The sequence below is a fragment of the Orbicella franksi genome, chromosome 7, assembly GCF_964199315.1.
Source record: "Orbicella franksi chromosome 7, jaOrbFran1.1, whole genome shotgun sequence".
NCBI classification, from domain to species: Eukaryota; Metazoa; Cnidaria; class Anthozoa; order Scleractinia; family Merulinidae; genus Orbicella; species Orbicella franksi.
The window spans coordinates 10,000,085-10,018,023 of NC_138151.1; the positions used below are offsets into that span (position 1 = coordinate 10,000,085).

At 39.9% G+C, this 17,939-nt stretch overlaps 2 protein-coding genes across 3 annotated transcripts; both read right to left on the reverse strand.

The window, feature by feature from the left end:
* Nucleotides 1–61: 61 nt before the first annotated feature.
* LOC145493440 (uncharacterized) lies at nucleotides 62–2,723 on the reverse strand. The gene is made up of 2 exons (XM_081472909.1): nucleotides 2,140–2,723; nucleotides 62–1,424 (listed from the first exon to the last, which is right to left on the reverse strand). The coding sequence occupies exons 1-2, from the start codon at nucleotides 2,636–2,638 to the stop codon at nucleotides 556–558; spliced, it is 1,368 nt and encodes a 455-aa protein (XP_081329035.1). The 5' UTR covers nucleotides 2,639–2,723; the 3' UTR covers nucleotides 62–555.
* Nucleotides 2,724–6,672: 3,949 nt separating this feature from the next.
* Nucleotides 6,673–17,898, reverse strand: LOC145491674 (uncharacterized). Of its 2 annotated transcripts, XM_081470904.1 has the most exons (7): nucleotides 16,347–17,898; nucleotides 12,881–12,923; nucleotides 10,923–11,232; nucleotides 9,947–10,225; nucleotides 9,387–9,526; nucleotides 8,007–8,247; nucleotides 6,673–6,972 (listed from the first exon to the last, which is right to left on the reverse strand). In XM_081470904.1, the coding sequence occupies exons 2-7, from the start codon at nucleotides 12,899–12,901 to the stop codon at nucleotides 6,827–6,829; spliced, it is 1,137 nt and encodes a 378-aa protein (XP_081327030.1). In that variant the 5' UTR covers nucleotides 12,902–12,923; nucleotides 16,347–17,898; the 3' UTR covers nucleotides 6,673–6,826. The 2 variants fall into 2 exon arrangements, with proteins under 2 accessions (XP_081327030.1, XP_081327031.1); XM_081470905.1 differs by lacking the exon at nucleotides 16,347–17,898 and having other exon boundaries at nucleotides 12,881–13,917.
* Nucleotides 17,899–17,939: the final 41 nt, after the last annotated feature.

Genomic DNA, 17,939 nt, shown 5'->3' on the forward strand with positions numbered 1-17,939 from the left:
AAACTTGTTATTATTATTATTATTATTATTATTATTATTATTATTACAGACCGGCCGACTGTCAGGTTGAGCTCTTACATAAAATGCGGATTTTTTCTCGCATTTTGAGTGGTTCTTACGCATGGTCTTTTCGACGACAAACGCATAGATGAAGTCATTAACATTTGTTTGTTTCTTTATTTATAGATGTGCCAAGAACATCTGTGACACATACCATCGCCTCGTTGGCCAAGTTTGTGTTCTTACAACATTTTAACGTCATCTGTGATCAATTACTGAACACGGCACGGTAACATGGAAGGCATTTGTCAAGTCAGGGAGGGCAAACGTAGATTGATTTCATAGTGCATTTAAGATGATAAGACAGCATAAATTCTGATTACAAGACTCAAGGGTACACATCAAACCTTGGAGTAACATCTATCTTCCGATATAAGAGCGAGAAATAAGATCATAATCAATGCGGGCAATCGATTTAATAATAATCTTGCAGTGATCGACAGCCTGTTCAAAAACAAGTTTTAATCAATGGCAATCTGATTTCTTTCTGTCACATTAAAAACGATCTGCAGTGTTCAGCATATTTTCGGGGCCATCAAATTCGCATTCTTTCAGGTCATCCGTATCGCAGTTCCTGAAAATACCATCCTCTCCCTGAGAATGTCGGGAAAAGCAGACAGCCATCTTTTTCCAAGATACGAACACTTTCCTTTCCTCTTCACAGCAAGGTTTGGGATAGTAACTTACAAACATCACATTATCTGTTCCTGGCTTTTCACATTCACCATTGAAGACTACCCTCTTTGGTGCCCTCACATAGGTTCTCACTGACTCATGATCATAATTCGTTTTCCAAGTAGCCCACGGCTCATTAATCAGCAACTCCGCAGGGCCATTTCTTGAAATCCAAATTCTTTTAATTTGGTTAATTTTCTGATAACGTATTATCAGAGAGTTTTTTTCCTGTCCATTAGCGTCTTTAACCACACACTGATAAGGCCAGTCGTTTGTGTTGATGATCCTCTTTTTCAACCAATCAGTAATGTTTGCCTCATCTCTTGTGACTTGCGTCAAAATTTCATCCTCCAACTTCAACTGGAGCGCACGACCTGGTTCTGATGACGAAGCTTCCCTAAATACTTCCGCCGTCTTCGCAAATTTGTAGAGTTTTGTCATTAAAGCATTGTTCGCTTCACTATCAAGGTCACTTTTTAAGCCCTTTGTTGCAGCCAAAAGGCTGCGGTAAGTGAAGTGGGATTGCAGACCTGCATACCCGTAGTACATCAACTCTTGGGCAAACTTCTGAACGAGATGCTTTTTGCTATGACAATAAGCCAGCATGTATGGTGCTAGGAGAGAGGTTGCTTCTACCACTTCACCAAGCTCTACCCCATAAAGATCCAAGAGACGGTTATCTACGAAATCTAAAAAGCAAACAAAAATGGCCAGTACAGTAAATGGTTTGAACCCGGGTGTAACAGTCGATTGTGAAAGTTACCGAAAAGAGTGCTTTTCAGAATTACCCTCACCCGGACGATCACACTACTCAATCACACTACACGATCACACTTCACGATGACACTACACGATCGCACTACACGATCACGCTACACGATCACAGCTTTCGCAAAGATGAAACTGAAGCACCAGATTTTAATTGGCTACCTTAAACAAGGGAAGAACTACCCCCATACATATAACGTTCAAGAAAATTGAGTTCGCCTTGGTAAACTTTTGGTGTTGAGTTTTAGTTCCGATCGAGAAAATATATATCAAACACTCAAGACAGTGTTTAAATACATTTCGAAACATCTCGAAGTTCGTCAAAAGTACTCCGCTGCGCGTCGTATTATATTCTCAACTCTCTTTTCGACGTTTGGTAATGTGTTTGGTAATGTGGTCCTTTGTCTTTGATATATTACTTATGTGTCCTTTGTAAAATATAAAATGAGTGCTGGTTCATACCGAGGGCGGGCCAACCCGGTCAACCGAAGGCCTTCTCGTGTGATCCCACTGTTTTTAAGCATCTAACTAAATGTTAAAAAATTCGTGACATATCTTGTAATAAAAGAGCCTTCTTTTCAATAAAAGGCGCCTAACTGGCTTCGACTTAATTTATGTTCTTAGTTAAGGACTCACCGTATTGGTATTGTCTCATGAATTGCTCTACTTCTGGCATTTGAGACAATTCCCTCGCTCCACAAACCGGTTTAGCCGAAATTGCATTTACCAAGACACCATAATTTCTGATGGTATACCGTATGGCGCGAAGCTGATTTGCCATCGCTAACACTCCTCCTTTAGCCTCAATGAGGCGGTCCAAGTCAGCTATGTCCGCCTGTATGTCAGTGAGTCGGTTGTTTATCTGTTTGAACTCGTCGTCCAGATATTTTGCGAGCTCATCAAATGGGTTTGGAGTCAGGAACGTTGTCGCAGTGGAAGCGATTCCACTAAATACGCTAAACACGGGAGCTACAATGCTGATGAACGATCTAGCTGATTCAAACGCCGCTGCAAATGCGCCTAGTTTTTGAAGAGGTTTGAGTTTTCTAGCCTCTATATATTTCTGCCTTGCTTCAATAATGGTACCAGCACCCTCAATTACCCCAGCAGCAATCGCGGATGATGCCTGCAGCATGTCGTCTGTGATGTCGTATGTAGGAGGCTCGCCTTCCGGGGTTGTTTCTGTCTCAGGTTTAAGCTGGACTAGTTTTTTCTTAAGGAGCAGGTCTTTTAGCTGCTCGGGACAAACAAAAAGCTTTGAAACATCAATAGAACCACCAAGCTGTTTGCAAGGGCGCTCTAACTCTTCAGGGGACGAGGGTCGACAAGTGTTCTTGAAATCTGTAGGCTGATCCACCACAATTATCGTGTCAACGACAAGGGCATTGACACAGATTGGATTCGCAGTTGAAGTAACAGTCACTGACTCAATATTTCTCTGCTCAGATTGGAACTGATATTCACTTTCCCGTAGTAAACTTACTCCGGGTATGTTCTCCTCGTAGTGTGATTTGCTTCCATCTCCACTGATCGTGACCTTCCTACTTTGGTCGTTGTAAGCAGCAATGTCGATCGTTATTTGTTTCCTTGCTTGTAAAGGATCACGCAAATCGAGTGTTAAAACTGACTGACGAGTAGAGGAAGCTGAGGGTAAAAACCCATTCACGAAGGCTTACAACAAAACAGAGACGAGAAGATTGCCGTTGGCCATTCTTCCCTTTGTTTTCAGAGCAATTTACTTGTGGTTTAAACTGCTTCGACTAAATTGAAATAAAGCTGTTACTTTTGGAATCTGATGTAAGATTTGTACCTGCGTTATTCGTTGACTTAATCAAGCTTTTCAAAAGTTAACCAATTGAAATTGGCGCTACAGTGACAGGAATGATTTCATGTACCGCCTTTGATGCCATTACCTAACATCGTGATCAAGACTGTCAATGGCTTCAGTGCACTTGCACAGAGAAGTAGCTCAATAAAAACAGACGTTATATCGATGGATTTAATGCTTTTCGTTTCTTAAAGTGTGGTGGTTATGCATGTCTAAGTGACAGTATATTCCGGGCTGTTTCCGGAATGAAAAAATGTAGAAAATTAAATGCTTTTAAAAATTAGCACAAAAACAAAAGCAAGCATTTGGTCCTGGTATGACTTCAAGCGCCCTCCCCTTAATGCATAATTGATGCGAAACTTACGCGAGAGGTTTTTTAAACGCGAACGGCAGCCGGAATTCCTTCAAAAAATTTCTTTTTCTTTTGTTTGTTGCAGATTTTTTTGTCTAAGGAGTTTCGTTTAAAGTTCTAAGACAAGGGCTTTCCAACTAATATGTTAAGGTCAAAGCACGCCAAAATTTGAATTCGCCTTCCGGTCGCCGTTTGCGTCTTAAAAACGTCTCTACCGGCGGCCCGTTCCGGACGATGAGAGAGAGCGCTGGACAAGTAAGTTTTTGAATCCTTTTTACGGTCACAAATTTCAACTTTATTGATGAAACTAAATTTTGTATCTAAATGGCATCAATTACCGCCTTTAGTACATTTGTCAATCGCTTGATAGCACATGAGGCGTTTTATCGATGAAGTAAACGCGTTTTTTATTTTATTATTTTTTTTTTAAAGAGCAATTTTTATTAAATGAGGTATTAAATTCTGTCACATGGAATTCTTTCTGAGATGATGCTCGCTTCTTTATTTTCCCATCTTAATGAATTTGAAAAAAATATTTACACACAACAATTAAGGTGGCCGAACACAGTTTTCGCACGTGCTTTTGCTGATGCCATTCAGCGCACGTACAAGGATTGCTAAAAACAAGCATGCCGTCAATAGAGCGATCAAAAACTGTGTTCAGCCACCTTAAATTATTATTATTATTTTTTTTTTAGTTGCAATAACACAAGGGAAACCAATGCTTACTTACAACACTAACTCTATTTACATTATATTGCTCTAATTATTTACACTATTTAAATTACAATAACTAAACGACTTACATTACTAACAAAACGACTTACCTTACTAACAAATACAGTTACACGACTTACACAATTAAGAAATACAGTGACGACAAGGGGAAAAGAAAAAAAAAACTGAGAAGAAAAATAGCTAGTTATCATTACAGCTTGAGGTTGTAGTACAGAAACATAAAAAAACGCGTTTTTTGATTGAAGTAGTAATATGTCAAGCACGAGAGACAGTGTTTGACCATATTCCCAAACAACGCGAACAGAGTTGCAAATACTGCGCGCAGGGGGTCAGAGGAGTATTTTTGACGACCTTGGAGGTGACTGGCACTGCCTTGAATGTTTGATATATCGCAAAAAACCGTGTTAATTAAGATCAGATATCCAAACGTCGTGACGGTCAAGATGAATTATTAATGAGTTTGGGAAGCTACAGGCCGGAAAAAATATAAATAAAGCTTCCCGCGCTCGGATTAAGACAATTAAGAAACGCTCGAACATTCTTTTTCTATCATAAAACGAAAACAAATAAATTAAATTAAGCATTCCCATTGAATACGGTAAGATAAGAACCTTTGTCAGTGTCTCAAAACATCCCGCTTACCAGCAGTGTAAGCTCTTTAAGAACACTTGTACAGTGCTATAATTTGTGAAATGTGATTGCACGACATGAGCACTGAATAGAAATGATAAAAAAAAACATCATTGCTGCTGTAGATATGGGTTTAAAGTTAATAAAAGATCTAATTACAACGGGAAAAAAGACTCTTTGCAGCCCGCTGAAGAGCACTCTCCAAAGTTTTGTACGGGGAGGCTTCGCCCCGAGGTCCAACCCCTTTACCTTTAGTATGTATGCCACTTTGACAAAAAAAAAATACTCCTTTCGTATACTTTTTATAGAAAAAGGGACCCCTTTCACGTACCTCAGCACTTAAGAACACTGCATCCCTTTTCTAATCCCTTGGAATGAGGTCAATGACCAATACTAAGGGAGAAAATCAAGCGTTACCAGAAGAGACGTTAACCAAAAAACAAGTATCGTTTATTCAGTGTCCGTTCACGTTCTACAGATTTCCCTAACCTTTCATATAACTCAACTTGTGAAATCCCTACCCTTTTATACACCTGCCTGAAGCCTGAAAAAAGGCACCCCTTTTGGGCAAAGCCTCCCTGTATACCCACCCCCTTCTCTAGGGATTTTGCTGGTACTGTCATAATCTGTGACATGTCTACCAATACTCCTCTTGAAAATGGCAACTGATTCAGCTTATTTTGCGATCGCGAGACGCTTTAATTTGGACCAGATTACAGGACTTATATAGGTCAGTTATGCTATGTTTGTCATATGAGAATGTTCAAAACCGGGGTAAAACAACTATGGTTTTCTGAGTGAATACTAATTAGAGTGAACTGGGGATATATCCGCGATGTAGAGTACAGCGCCTGGCCATAAAAATCATCAAAACGACACATCGCCACCTAAGACAACACTCCCTTCAAGTTACCCTAGACGAACCAGCTATTCACTCAGTTTCTTCCAAACAGGTAAACAACTGTTTATACGATCCTGTCAGAATTGTCACCGGGGAGATATATAATTTTTCACGTTGTTATTGTAAGATATATAGTTGTGTGCCGGTATGTAGATTCGTTGGTATGCAGGCTACGTAATTATGCTAAGAAGTTGATATTTAAAGAGTTTGTCCGTTAGAAGTTGTCACTCGACGACATCTCCGCTTTTGATCACTTCATTCTGGAAATTTTGTTTTAGCATAAATTCCGTGATTTTGTTTAGTACATTTATTGTATTAATAACCATCCTTGGGCCGTTTACGTTTGTTGTACATGTAATAAACTATGCTAGGGCTGTTTATGTCTGATCAATAAACGAGATGCTCCCCCCTATACGACTGGTGTTTTCTCACTTGTACTAAGTTAGAAATTGATATATAGCTAGTGTTAAAAAAGTGGGAACAAGATAATGGGCAAGAGTTATTGCGGTACGCCCTGGATGAAAAACAAGAGTTTAAATGAGCGCTTAGTGCAGGAAAAGTACTTTATACATAACACTAATGGAAAACAACGACCGAAAAAAAAAAAAAAAAACATCAGCAAACAAAAAAAGAAACAAGTAATTGAAATTAAAATTTCAAGGATTACATGCACTTTTTTTCCTGAAACTTTATTTCGGTAGTTTTTTTACTGCTGAAAACTTCTAATCAGTATCTTTATTCTCGTCTTTGCCCCAAAGTTCCCAGCTCATTGTACCTTTAAGTCAATGCCGAGGGATGGTTGACCGTCAATTAATCCCTGATTCTCGCTTGCACCTGAGCAGTTCTCCTCCACTAGACCGTTCCTTAATTTTCTTCATTTAGTTTTCTCGATGACCATATAAGCAGTAACAAAATCTAGCCCATGATCCTCAGGACACATGGAGACCTCGTTTTCATAAAGTTGAAATAACTCATCGACTATTCTTGCTTTCTCTTCGGGCGACCGAAAATCAGAGAGACCTACGGGTGAAACAAATCAGCTTTATTAAGTGATGGCAATGATACTATCTGGTGATGTTTCTAACGCCCCGTCCACACTACGCAGGAGGAATTTGAAAACGGAGGTTTCACAATGAAAACGCATCAAAAGTTTCCTTGCAGACTATGCCGGAGAAATTTGAAAATGCCACAATAACCGGTCATTTTAGATTTGTGTTTGAGTATTCTCCGGCAAGGGAATGTCATGACGATCGTGACGTCATCGTTTTCGAAAAGCTCTGTTTTCAAATTGTTTTCTTTCCACACTAAAACACAAAGCCGGCGTTTTCATTTCATCCGTTTTGAAGAGCGTTTTCGAAAAGCTCCCGACGGTTTTCGTGACAGATCAGGTAGTGTGGGCGGAAGGCTTGACTGGAGAAATTTCATATGTTGCTGTTGTTATGTTACTATCCTAGCTTGCGAATAGGCTCCCGGTGAGCCTGTCCCGCCCCGGTCGCTTCGTTCATTCTTCTATTTCGCGCTCGCCGCCGAATTTTTTTTCCCGTCTTCTCCGGGAGCCTGTTCGCAGGCTATACTATCCCACCTTGCAAGCTCGTGCACCTTGGAAAGACCGCTTCGTCCTTGAGATCAACTTCAATTTGTCATGAAACTGAAAGCTCTCTTAATTCCTTGTAGTTCTGATATTCTCATTCAAACTATCATCCTCATCTGATACGTTCAACGACCATCTACTGCATGGATTGTCAAGACGTGCGCTTTTCCTTTGGAAATTTACTGTAATAAAACTGCTCAAATTGCTGTGAAATAAGTAGCAACGAAACAAAGTATAGAGCTGAAGACAGTTGCTAGATTTTCAAAATTGCAAAGGCTACTGACTGTCCTATCATAATCTGACCATGCAGCGTTGTTGATAAGGCTAGCCGGTTAACGCGACCGCATTTTATGCTCTGGCATCAGTGATCGCATTAATTTGTTTTAGAAAAATGTTCTGGTAGAAGGCTTCTTTAGAAAGCTCAACAACAACAACAACAAGTTAGAGAATGTTACCAGCTCACCCGAAATGAAGGTTGTGTTACTCCAGGCCCTAATAGCCGGAGTGTACCAGCGAGCAAACTCCTTTGGATCACCACCATTCTTCAGCCATTTCTCTCTTTTAGGACACGGAATCACTTTAGTTTCTATGGAAATGAGTGACAGGCCAGCTTTTCGAACAGGAGAGTGCTTCGATTCAAATGGCTGTTTGAATTCATCAACTGTACGCAGGTAGCGAGGAAAGTTCGTCTTGTGAAATTCTTCCTGTCAAGTCAAAAATATTGGGAGCAAAATTAAAGGCTGGAAATCGTAAAGCCCTTATCCCTCTCCATTACATCTAACACCGTATAAGCGAACAGCGGTGTAAAGAAATAGATAGATAACAACTAAGACTGCAGATTCTACACATCGCCAGTAAGTTGACAACAGTCAAGCATCTCATACAGTTTTTCATTCTCTTTTATTTCGGGGGATTTCAATCCATGAAGCGAAACAGGGAGTAAGGATGTATAAAATGGTTACGAGTGTTAAAATATTTGCATTTTTCTTTCTCTTCAAAACAACCCCCCGATTTTTCCAGTGCTGCTTCGTGAGCGTTCCGCGAATAAAATCGCTTAGTGTACACAAATGGTACCCGACATATCCAAGTGTTCCATTTCCTTTTTCTCAGTTATATTCGAGCCGCAAAGCGTGCAAAACGAGTAAACAAACAAATAAATAAATAAATAATAAATAAATAAGTAAATAAATAAATAAATCACTTTCTTTGAGTGTCTTGAAATTTAGCACTTCTGTGATAATTTTTTGGGGGGACACTGTAAATGAAGAAACAAATATCGTAGGAATAGCTGAAAACTTCTTATAATTAAAATCCCAACTGGTTGGAGGCTGACAAGTCGGCTATTTACAATACTTGAAAGAATTGAATTCGGGGCCAACGAGCACAAATCCATCTAGAGGCAGAGAGAAAGATTTGAACCCCAGACCTCTGGATTACAAATCCAGCGCACGAGTCTTTCTCGTTCGCTTTAATCGCCGCGACAGCTTTCTCACTTCAGTAACAGAAAAAAGAAAGAAAACCTCCAGGACTAGGATAGCGCTGACACGGCCAACATGCCTGTCAAACTATATTGATATCCAAGCCTTAACTGACCCTAGTCAGCCTCCGCCATTTTTGATCCCATCGAAGTTATTAATATTGCATGTTGAAGCGAAATCTTATTGCTTTCCTGTAAGTTGTGTTTCTGAAAGTATATTTAGTTATCTTTAGTAGTTTTACAGTGATTTCCTTCATTTCGCCATGCTCAGAATAAAATGTCATAGCCAAACTCTCGCATGTAAACAAAATCAAAGGTGTGGCTGACTAGGGTCCATTAAACCCCGGGCACAATGATAACTCTTACCTGAGTAATCAAGCCATCAGTTAGTAATCTTTTCCACAGCTCGATCAACTTATGATGCACTGATACTGGCGTGCTTTTTGACGCTCCTGTGTATTGCCCTTCTTTGTCAGTGGCAAGCTGAACAAGAATCATTCGATTCCCTAAGAATTGGGTCGAAAATTTAACAGATAAGAACACCATTCCCGAAATGAGTATTATGAGGAAATTTTCAAGGTAGGAATTTTTCAAGGTGGAAACATCAACTCGGAAAAAAAATTTTTTCCGAGTTGATGTTGATGTTTCTACCTTGAAAAATTTCATTCCCGAAATCTCTGTGCAATATTGCTAAATGCTATCTGTTGAAATGATCAATATACACAGACTTATCCACTCCAATCCACTCGGCTATCGCCCCGAGGATCTACAACTACTTTGAAAATGTTGTGACGAAGTTCATGATCAATGACAGAACAGACGCATGTAAAACGGGCGCCAATTTGTGAAGTAATGTATATGAAAGACGTCTGCTATGCCAGCTGTGCAATAGGATTTGAAACTGTATAAAAGTTACTGCGAACTACCTGGACACAACTCCTTTGTTCTATTTAGCAGAATTGTTTCCCAGTCCTTCGCTGCTTGTTTTTTAAAAGCCTCAGCCTCCTCCGGTATTGTAATCATGTTGTGGTGTAATGCTCCTGTAATGTCGCATGGATTTCTACTCAAACAGTGACAGGCAGTGGCAGAAAATCCTAAATTGACTGATTGTGAGGGGAGGCACTGCCTGAAGAAGTTTGTTCCACAAGCCGAGACAAACACGTTAGGAAAGTCAGTAAGATAGCTTTTTGGACCTGGTATTAAGCCTGGAAGAGAAATTGGAATTGGAAGTTAGCAATCTCTTAATATCTTGCAGGATATGGCATCCACCTGGGACTGCTAATTGCGAGCGCTAGTACTAATGCTTCAGTTGTAAAAACAAAGCTGTAGTGAAAACCCGATTATCGAACTTAGTGCCTCCCGTCAACACGAGCAAGAGGTGGTCTCTCTTTCCTCAGTTGAACACTATAAGTTTACCCACAACCTTCGAACTACGCTATTTTTCAAACCAATTTTCGTTTTCCTTGGAGGTTCCAAAAGTAGAGATTCTACTACATGTTGACTCTATGCTGTCAAAAAAATGTAGTCAGGATTGTGAACCAATCACAGCTCGAACCAAAAAACGATTAACAAGAAGGAAGACAATATTTGTGGTCCTTTTTGGTTACAGGGGCTACGTCACGGTTTGTGCATCTTGAAAAGTTTAGCCTAAATTTTTCAAATTCGTCGTTTGTAATCCGTGTCAATCTTCTCCATTCTTAACCATCCTTGTTCCTTTATAGTCTATTGTTATCGCCTTGGTATTTTTCTATTTCAATAAACTATTATTTTTAGGTTTCCTGCAATTTAAAGATAGTTTTGTACGAGGTCATAATTGCTCAAAATGCCGTGAGTGAGCTCCTTTAACTGGTAAGAGAGAAAGTGGGTCATGTTAAAATTTATGATTACAATTGACGACCTTACCTTGCAAACGAAGAAACAGAGACTTGAAATCATTGACAGGCTGATCTTCATAAATCACGTGGATAGGCAGGTCGTCTCCATGTAGTTTGCGCAGCTCTTGAACGCATGCGTAAAAGAGAGCCATGGAGTTTTCTCCATCTCCTGAACCGTAGTCAACAATAGTAAATACGGTCCCAGGCCTCACCGGAGCCAATTTAATCGCGTTCAAAACAAGTGGTGTGGTTTCCTGTATCGCCTTATAGCAGCAACGAACGTTTTCTGGGTATTGTCTAGATCCATCTGGAGCCCAAGGGAAAGCACCGTGAAGAATCTGATAGTGAAAAAGAGAGAGTAAACGAGTCGGGAAATTTCAATTCAATGGCCTGTAAATGGGGGTGGCACTTCAGTCTTAAGGGCCCATTAACCGATCTTTTCGAGCCGTTGCTAGGGAAAATTTATTCTCATATAACCTCGTGATTTTTAGTTACTTCAGAGTTATTTCATGTGCTTTAACTTTTTCATGATCAGCAACACTAATGATGACGTCATCAGGCCACGCCCATAGTCATGTGACTAATACCAAAAAAACGCAAAGGCCCCCGGGCAAATTACTTTATCGGGATTTTTTTCATTGATTGATTATTTTAATTTAAATCCTCATTACGCTATGCATAGATTTTGTTTCATTTCTAAAAGGTCAGATCTTGAGACAGTTTCAAAATATTAAAAAGTTCGTAATTTTCTGAAAAAAGCATGATTTTGAAATAAGAATGCATAGCTATGTTTCCAACGTTGGCTTTAATCGAAATCCGTCAAAAAAGGCTGGATTTAAGGAAAAACCGCGTTTCCTTTAGCATTTAAAGAAACTGGAAGTGCGCCCGATATATATTGGAAGTTACCCTATCAGCGCGTGCGCAATTTACACTACCAGCACACTTCGGTAAGATCAAACAAAGCCACACGGAGTTAGTTTTTCTCTTTCTATTGCTCTTGTTTTTCTGTCTTTCTCTTATTTTGTCTTTGCTTGTACTTTTTTTTACTTTGCATTTTGTGAAACACAAGGAAAAACATCGAAAATGTGAGCGAATTTGGAAGTTATTGAGTTATTTTTATTTTCTGCGCTCAGGCTGACGTAAGTAACCGGAAGTGAAATTTCACCTCCTTAGCAACGAACGCGAGCGCGCGCATAAATCGGTTAATGGGCCCTTAAAGCTGGAAACTTGGCCATGTCTACTCAGGAGGGAGGGGGCGTCTCCAGGAAAAACTCCCAGGGGGAGAATCCCATATAAAAAGGACGGAGATGCTCGCCGTACCTTTTAGGGGTTCATGTAAAAACGCTGTTTTGGTGCCTCCTAGGGTGTTCAGCCTCAAAAGGTCCACAACAGGTCCTTTTGCGGTAAAGCCCTGGCCAAACGGACTCCCAAGTAGACTCAAGTTGAAAACTTGGGTCCACTTGCGACTCCGTTTAGCCAGGCTTTTCGTGCACTTGCGTTGAATCGCGATGACTTGCGCTTTCTTTGGTCGAGATCAAATTTGCACGCAGGTCGGCGCAAGTTTTTCACCGTTTCGCCACTCAACCCAAGTCAACGCAAGTTGAGAGACGTCCATTAACCTAGTCAGACGTCCATACCCTAATCAGAAATACAGGGTATTTCTGACTTGAAATGGCGACTTGCGGGTACTTGCGAGGAAACTTGCGAGTCCGTTTAGCCACCCTGAACGCAACTCTCCACGCAAGTTCAACTTCCGGCTGCTTGCGACTACTTGCGAGTCTGTTTGGCCAGGGCTTAACGTTAAGGGTACTGAGCCGAAAAAAAAAAAATGACAGGAGATAATTTGTTGTTTAGAACTGGTACTTCTTAGGGGTGAAAAACGTTTTAAGCCACGCCAACAAAACAATCTACAGTTACCTCTTCGGGGTTCTTTTCAAAATTTCCGACGAGAACACCCGGAGAAATATTAAGGTACTCATTACTTACAAATTTATCTTCATTTGACATCCTTCCTTGAACAATGGTTCATCTGAAAATGAAAGAAGTAACAAGGCTCGATTAATTAATTAATGGTATCTGAGAAGTAAAACTACAACAGAAATGTAGATAAAGAAAAAGAAGTGAAATGGGCTCATCTTAGGAAGGAAAATTGTTATTCTGAGAATTTTACGTAGCATCAGGAGCTGTAATCGGGGACGGAGACTGTAAGCGCGCGCCTTTGCTAGTATTGGGGTTGTCCCCATGATATGGGACAATAATTCTATTTTTAGAACAAATTGCGCCATCGCCTGCGGCACACGCGCGTACATGCTGCGAGGACTTTTGCGGATGTCGCGCGGGGGAAATGGCGTCCCGAAATTCCCGAAATTTTTCATGTTTTTGGCCCACAACTCAACGCGTTTACGTCTGTTGGAATTTTGCTTAAGTATTTTCGTCGTAAGCTGCTCCAGTTTGAGCGAAGTAAGACAGTGTCGAATTTAGGTATGTTCCGCTGTAAGCTTATATATATCGCTGACCAAGTTGTGTTCCGACGGATGCTTCTTTTACCTGAGCTGTACTTTACTCCACTTTAAATTTCACATATATTGAAGATTAACAGCCTTTCCATTACACAGCAAAAAACTAGCTGGATATATTTAGATATAGCAGAGCTTCAGGACTTCATAGTTTCCTAGCTCCTCTTGCCACACGCTTGCGACGAATTTGTCAATCTATCGCGACCGAAAAGTAAAACAAAATAATTGCTAGTTTGAGTTTCGCTTGAATTGTAAGCAACGCTTGATATTTCATCAAGGCCCAATAACTTTACGTCCGTAGATACTGCTCAGTTTTATTCTTGTAAAAATCTAGTAAATTCTCTGTTGTCGATGAATGAGAGTGCCCGCCGATGCGTGTTTTGTACAGTCAGTAAACATGACAAATTGTACTTCCGCCGTACTTTCGTGTGAAAGCGTACATCGAACTCAAACAATAACTCTATAGTTTTTAAATATGTTTAGGATTGATAAATGTTTGAGAACATATTAAAAGCTAAGCTGAACATATGTGAATAAAGCAGAAATAATCAGCAAAGTTACGATGACGCTTTCTTTAATCAACTTGGGATGACGATTGCGATTTTGTTGATCGAGTTATCAAAACTCCTTGTCTATTTTCATTTTCGCAGTGTAAAACTCCACTATGCTTATGTTGAAGAAGCACACATGATGTTAGTAGCCTTTTTTGCTTTCGTGAAATTTGTTGCAGCATCTCAGCAGAAAAGATAACGAAAGAAACCTTTGTCAAGATTTGTTGACAATTGAAAACATCGACTCGGACTTGAAAGTGCACGAGCTGCACTATGCAAATGAGCTAATTGCACGCGTCAGACTTTCCTTTCAAAAACTTTTGCAAACTCACCAAACAAGCAGAAACAATAAGAAACCATCAAAACAGGTTTTGGTTATGATTAATCATTGTCTGAGAAACTCACAAATTAACTCGATACCAGAGTAGAGAGTTTTCTTGCTACTTCTTAAGTCAGAACAAACGCAAAAACATACGCGTAAGCTTACAACTAGCGTGAGCAGATCTTATTATTCATTCCTAGCGCGGGATTGAAGTCTTGTTTTCGACCCTGAAAAACCCACCTTTTCCGTTAGCTCAGAGCATAAAACTACATATAAGCGCCCTGGTTCGTATTCCCTGCCTTATTCCCTGCAATCGCTGTGAAAAATACGCAAGAGAATCTCTCAACTCTCACCATTAGATCACGCAACGTGACAACATCCACGCGAGAGCCCCCGACATGTGCGTGAATCCGCGCGGATATATGACGTCAGGATGACGCAATTTGTTCTAAAAATAGAAAAATTGTCCCATATCATAGGTGCGCGCGAATCCCGAGACTCACGGTCTCCGTCCCCGATTATGGCTCCTGGTAGCACGAGTATGGCGGGCTTCAAAAGAAAACAGTAATGATATGTATTATAATTGACCACCTGACAGGCGCACCCAACGGATCGTTTCGGTAAATTATCTGTTCGGGAGGCTTTTAATCCCCTCTAATTTTCTTACGAGAATTTTCACCTCGAACTTTCGTGATATGAGAAATTTAATGTCTGTTGTTTTCGGATTGTTAAAAATGTCGTTTTGGGAACCGAAAAAAGTTAAGCTATCACTTTCGGAAAGGCGATAAGACCTAAGGTTTTCGGGAAATGGACAAAAAAGCCCTAATAAATTCGAGAATACTCAAGTTCCCGTAGAATAACCGAGCAAATAATTTTTTTTTAGCGCAACCTAAAATTAACCTACAGAGCTTTTAAAAAAGTACTTCAGATAGCCTAAAACAGCGTTTAAGAGCATTTCAGAGAAAACGGTCGTTAGGTGCCCCTGACCTGATCGAGACTGCTTAACCCAAGAATTTCTTCTCATTTTATCTACAGAGGAGAAAATACTGAATTCTTTCACCCCAGTTGGTGTAATCATCATTATTGTTGCTGTCTTGGGTGACTTGTGTCAATCTAATAAGTTTGTATAAAACGACTGCATCTGTCTTGTTCTTGTTCCACAGAAGTTTAGCATGCATGCCGCTATTCAGGTGAGCTAATTTACTGTTAATTGGAAATTCAGAGTAGCGGCAAAAAACCGAGGGAGTAACTAAAGCTTCTCAGTGTTTGCGTATCGACGACACTACATAATGCAATTATCAGTTGCAGAAGCATAATTATAACAGTAATTATGTACTTACATTAATTTTAATTATGCAATGATTGAATTGAAGTTTAATTATACATTCTGATTTCATTGTTTATTAAAGTTTTGGAGATAAGGACTTTGAAATTTCGAGTCTTGATCTGCTCATTCTCATCTACTCTCGTCAATGGACGGTCTGTAACATTTACAGACTGCAGCTTGAAACTCTTAACGTAAGGTTTTGTATAGTTTAGGGTAAGTAAACTTGAAAATTAGGATCGAGCGGTCCGGGTTCAATTCCTGTCCGGTTCTCAGGCAAGACACAATGCCTCTCTCCAACTAGTTGTACAATGTGTACCGGCGAATTTAATGCTGGATGTAATCCTGCGATGGACTAGCATCCCATCCAGAGAGGGAGTAGAAGTATTCCTAGTCGCTTTATGCTACAGAAACCGGGATAAGCTCCGCCTGATGGAACACTTCGGTCGTATGCAGACTAAACCTCTTATAAGAGGTAAAGTCTGCATACGACCGAAGGGTATATATATGATTAGCACTACGGACTAGATTTAGGTTTTAGGGTTAACATTAGGGTCAGGTTGAAGGGTTACCATTGCAGTAAGGTTAGCCCAGGGTTTCGATTATCTTGTTTTCTGTTAGGGCTGCAGTCTGCCCTCTACAAATGTCAGAAACCGATCGTCCAGCGGCACAATTATAATCAGCTCTTTCTATTTTTTAAAGATGACAAGCAACGACTTCTCAAGAACCAATCCCTTACCTCAAAGTCGCCTTTGCCGTTTCCTGAGTGAAATTTAAATTCCCTTAGAGATTTTCGCTCCCCGAATGACGATTAGATTGCGCCAAACTATTGCTCCTTGTTCTGAGAAAACTTAATGAAACGTAAGATCGCTATGTTCGCGTGATACGGGCGTAATTTATGCTAGAATAACGTCAAGCACGAACGCTCTTTAATGGCCATTTATCTCCGGTGGAAATTATGCTGAGATAATAGAGAGTTTTTGGGCAGAACTTAAGGATCATACAATTAAAGTTATAAAAAATACAAATGAGGCCGATTTACTCCACTTCTGGTCTTTCCTTTCATTTGGACGGGGCTCTTTGTGTCCCTACCCTCCCCCCTCTATACATCTCGAAAAGAATTAACTAAATGGTAACAAAACTTAATTGGCATGTAGAAGCTTCTAAACGTGTTTACTTTATAGTTCTTTAGCTGTAGTTACGTGCCAGTCATGACGTCATATCATGCCTAAACGACGTCACATTTCCAAAATATCGCCATCTTGGATCTACCATCATGGAATTCTAACTTTTCTTTCCAGAAAATATCAGAACAGCCCCAGCATTAATTTAAAAAAAAAATAGAAAACAAAACAAACTATAAAAATACAAGAATGAAAAAAGATTTTGGTTTAAAATTTCTATAAATTTAAAATCGAAAATCTTGCTTAATCGGGTATTCAGTTTCGTTTTAGAGAGACACCAAACTGTTCCTCGATAAATGTTAGGAAAAGGTACAAAGTTTGACCACCACAGCTTGAATATTGTTCAGGAGCACTTTGCGCCGCTCTTCACCCCGCCCCCCGCCCCACTCCCTAGGATATATAGGGTTAAAGTGTCTGTGATTTTCATCCCTGACCTGGTGAGTCTGCTAAACGTGCCGTCATTTTAGTAGTTGATTTTTTTAGTGCTTGACTGAGAGGCACTTATTTACTTTCCCGGCTTTGTATCTTAATCCTACCTTCTTTATGCTTTCTTTTATACCTTCTTTATTCACAGCAGTGGATCCGAGAGGTGGATAAGACGAATTTACGTCAAGAACTAATTTCCCAAGAGCTTTTAGTTGTGAAATAGACATGAAAGTGCAATAATGTTTCATTAATGACTATTAATGCACTTCATTTCAGTGGGTAATCCCTGACATTTTAAGTACAGACTAAAACGTCAGAACCGCCTCAAGCTTGTCCGGCATATAATTAATAAACAATACGTTTACCTTACTGGTACACCCGAGGGAGTTCACATATGCAAAACGCTCACCTTGCATTTGTGCGGAATCAGTCAATAGTACAACTTAAAAGAACCGCTCACTGGATTTCATTCGAATGGTCACAAACTGGGGATTTCGGCATCACTGACTAAACACTGTAACTGAACGAAAGAGTTAAGGATTATTCCAGCTGAAAGGCATTTACCGAGAGAACTGGAAGGGAATTATGTACTGTATGGATACAGTACGAACACTGAAATACTGAAATACGGAATTAATAAAGAGCTTTCTCCAGAGCTGATGTTCAATGATAGTCTTGTTTTTTTTTTCTTTTTTAAGCCTTTTCAGCCCCGAATTCAAGAC

What these genes read in the sequence shown, in the direction of transcription:
- LOC145493440 (XM_081472909.1), bottom strand. Translation starts at nt 2,638, where the DNA reads ATGCTGCAGGCATCATCCGCGATTGCTGCTGGGGTAATTGAGGGTGCT. An exon ending in CATGAGACAATACCAATACG is followed by an intron (nt 1,425 to 2,139) that starts GTGAGTCCTTAA and finishes TTTGCTTTTTAG; the next exon opens with ATTTCGTAGATAACCGTCTC.
- LOC145491674 (XM_081470904.1), bottom strand. Translation starts at nt 12,901, where the DNA reads ATGTCAAATGAAGATAAATTT. An exon ending in TGTCAAATGAAGATAAATTT is followed by an intron (nt 11,233 to 12,880) that starts GTAAGTAATGAG and finishes TTTCACTATCAG; the next exon opens with ATTCTTCACGGTGCTTTCCC. An exon ending in AACAAAGGAGTTGTGTCCAG is followed by an intron (nt 9,527 to 9,946) that starts GTAGTTCGCAGT and finishes CCCAATTCTTAG; the next exon opens with GGAATCGAATGATTCTTGTT.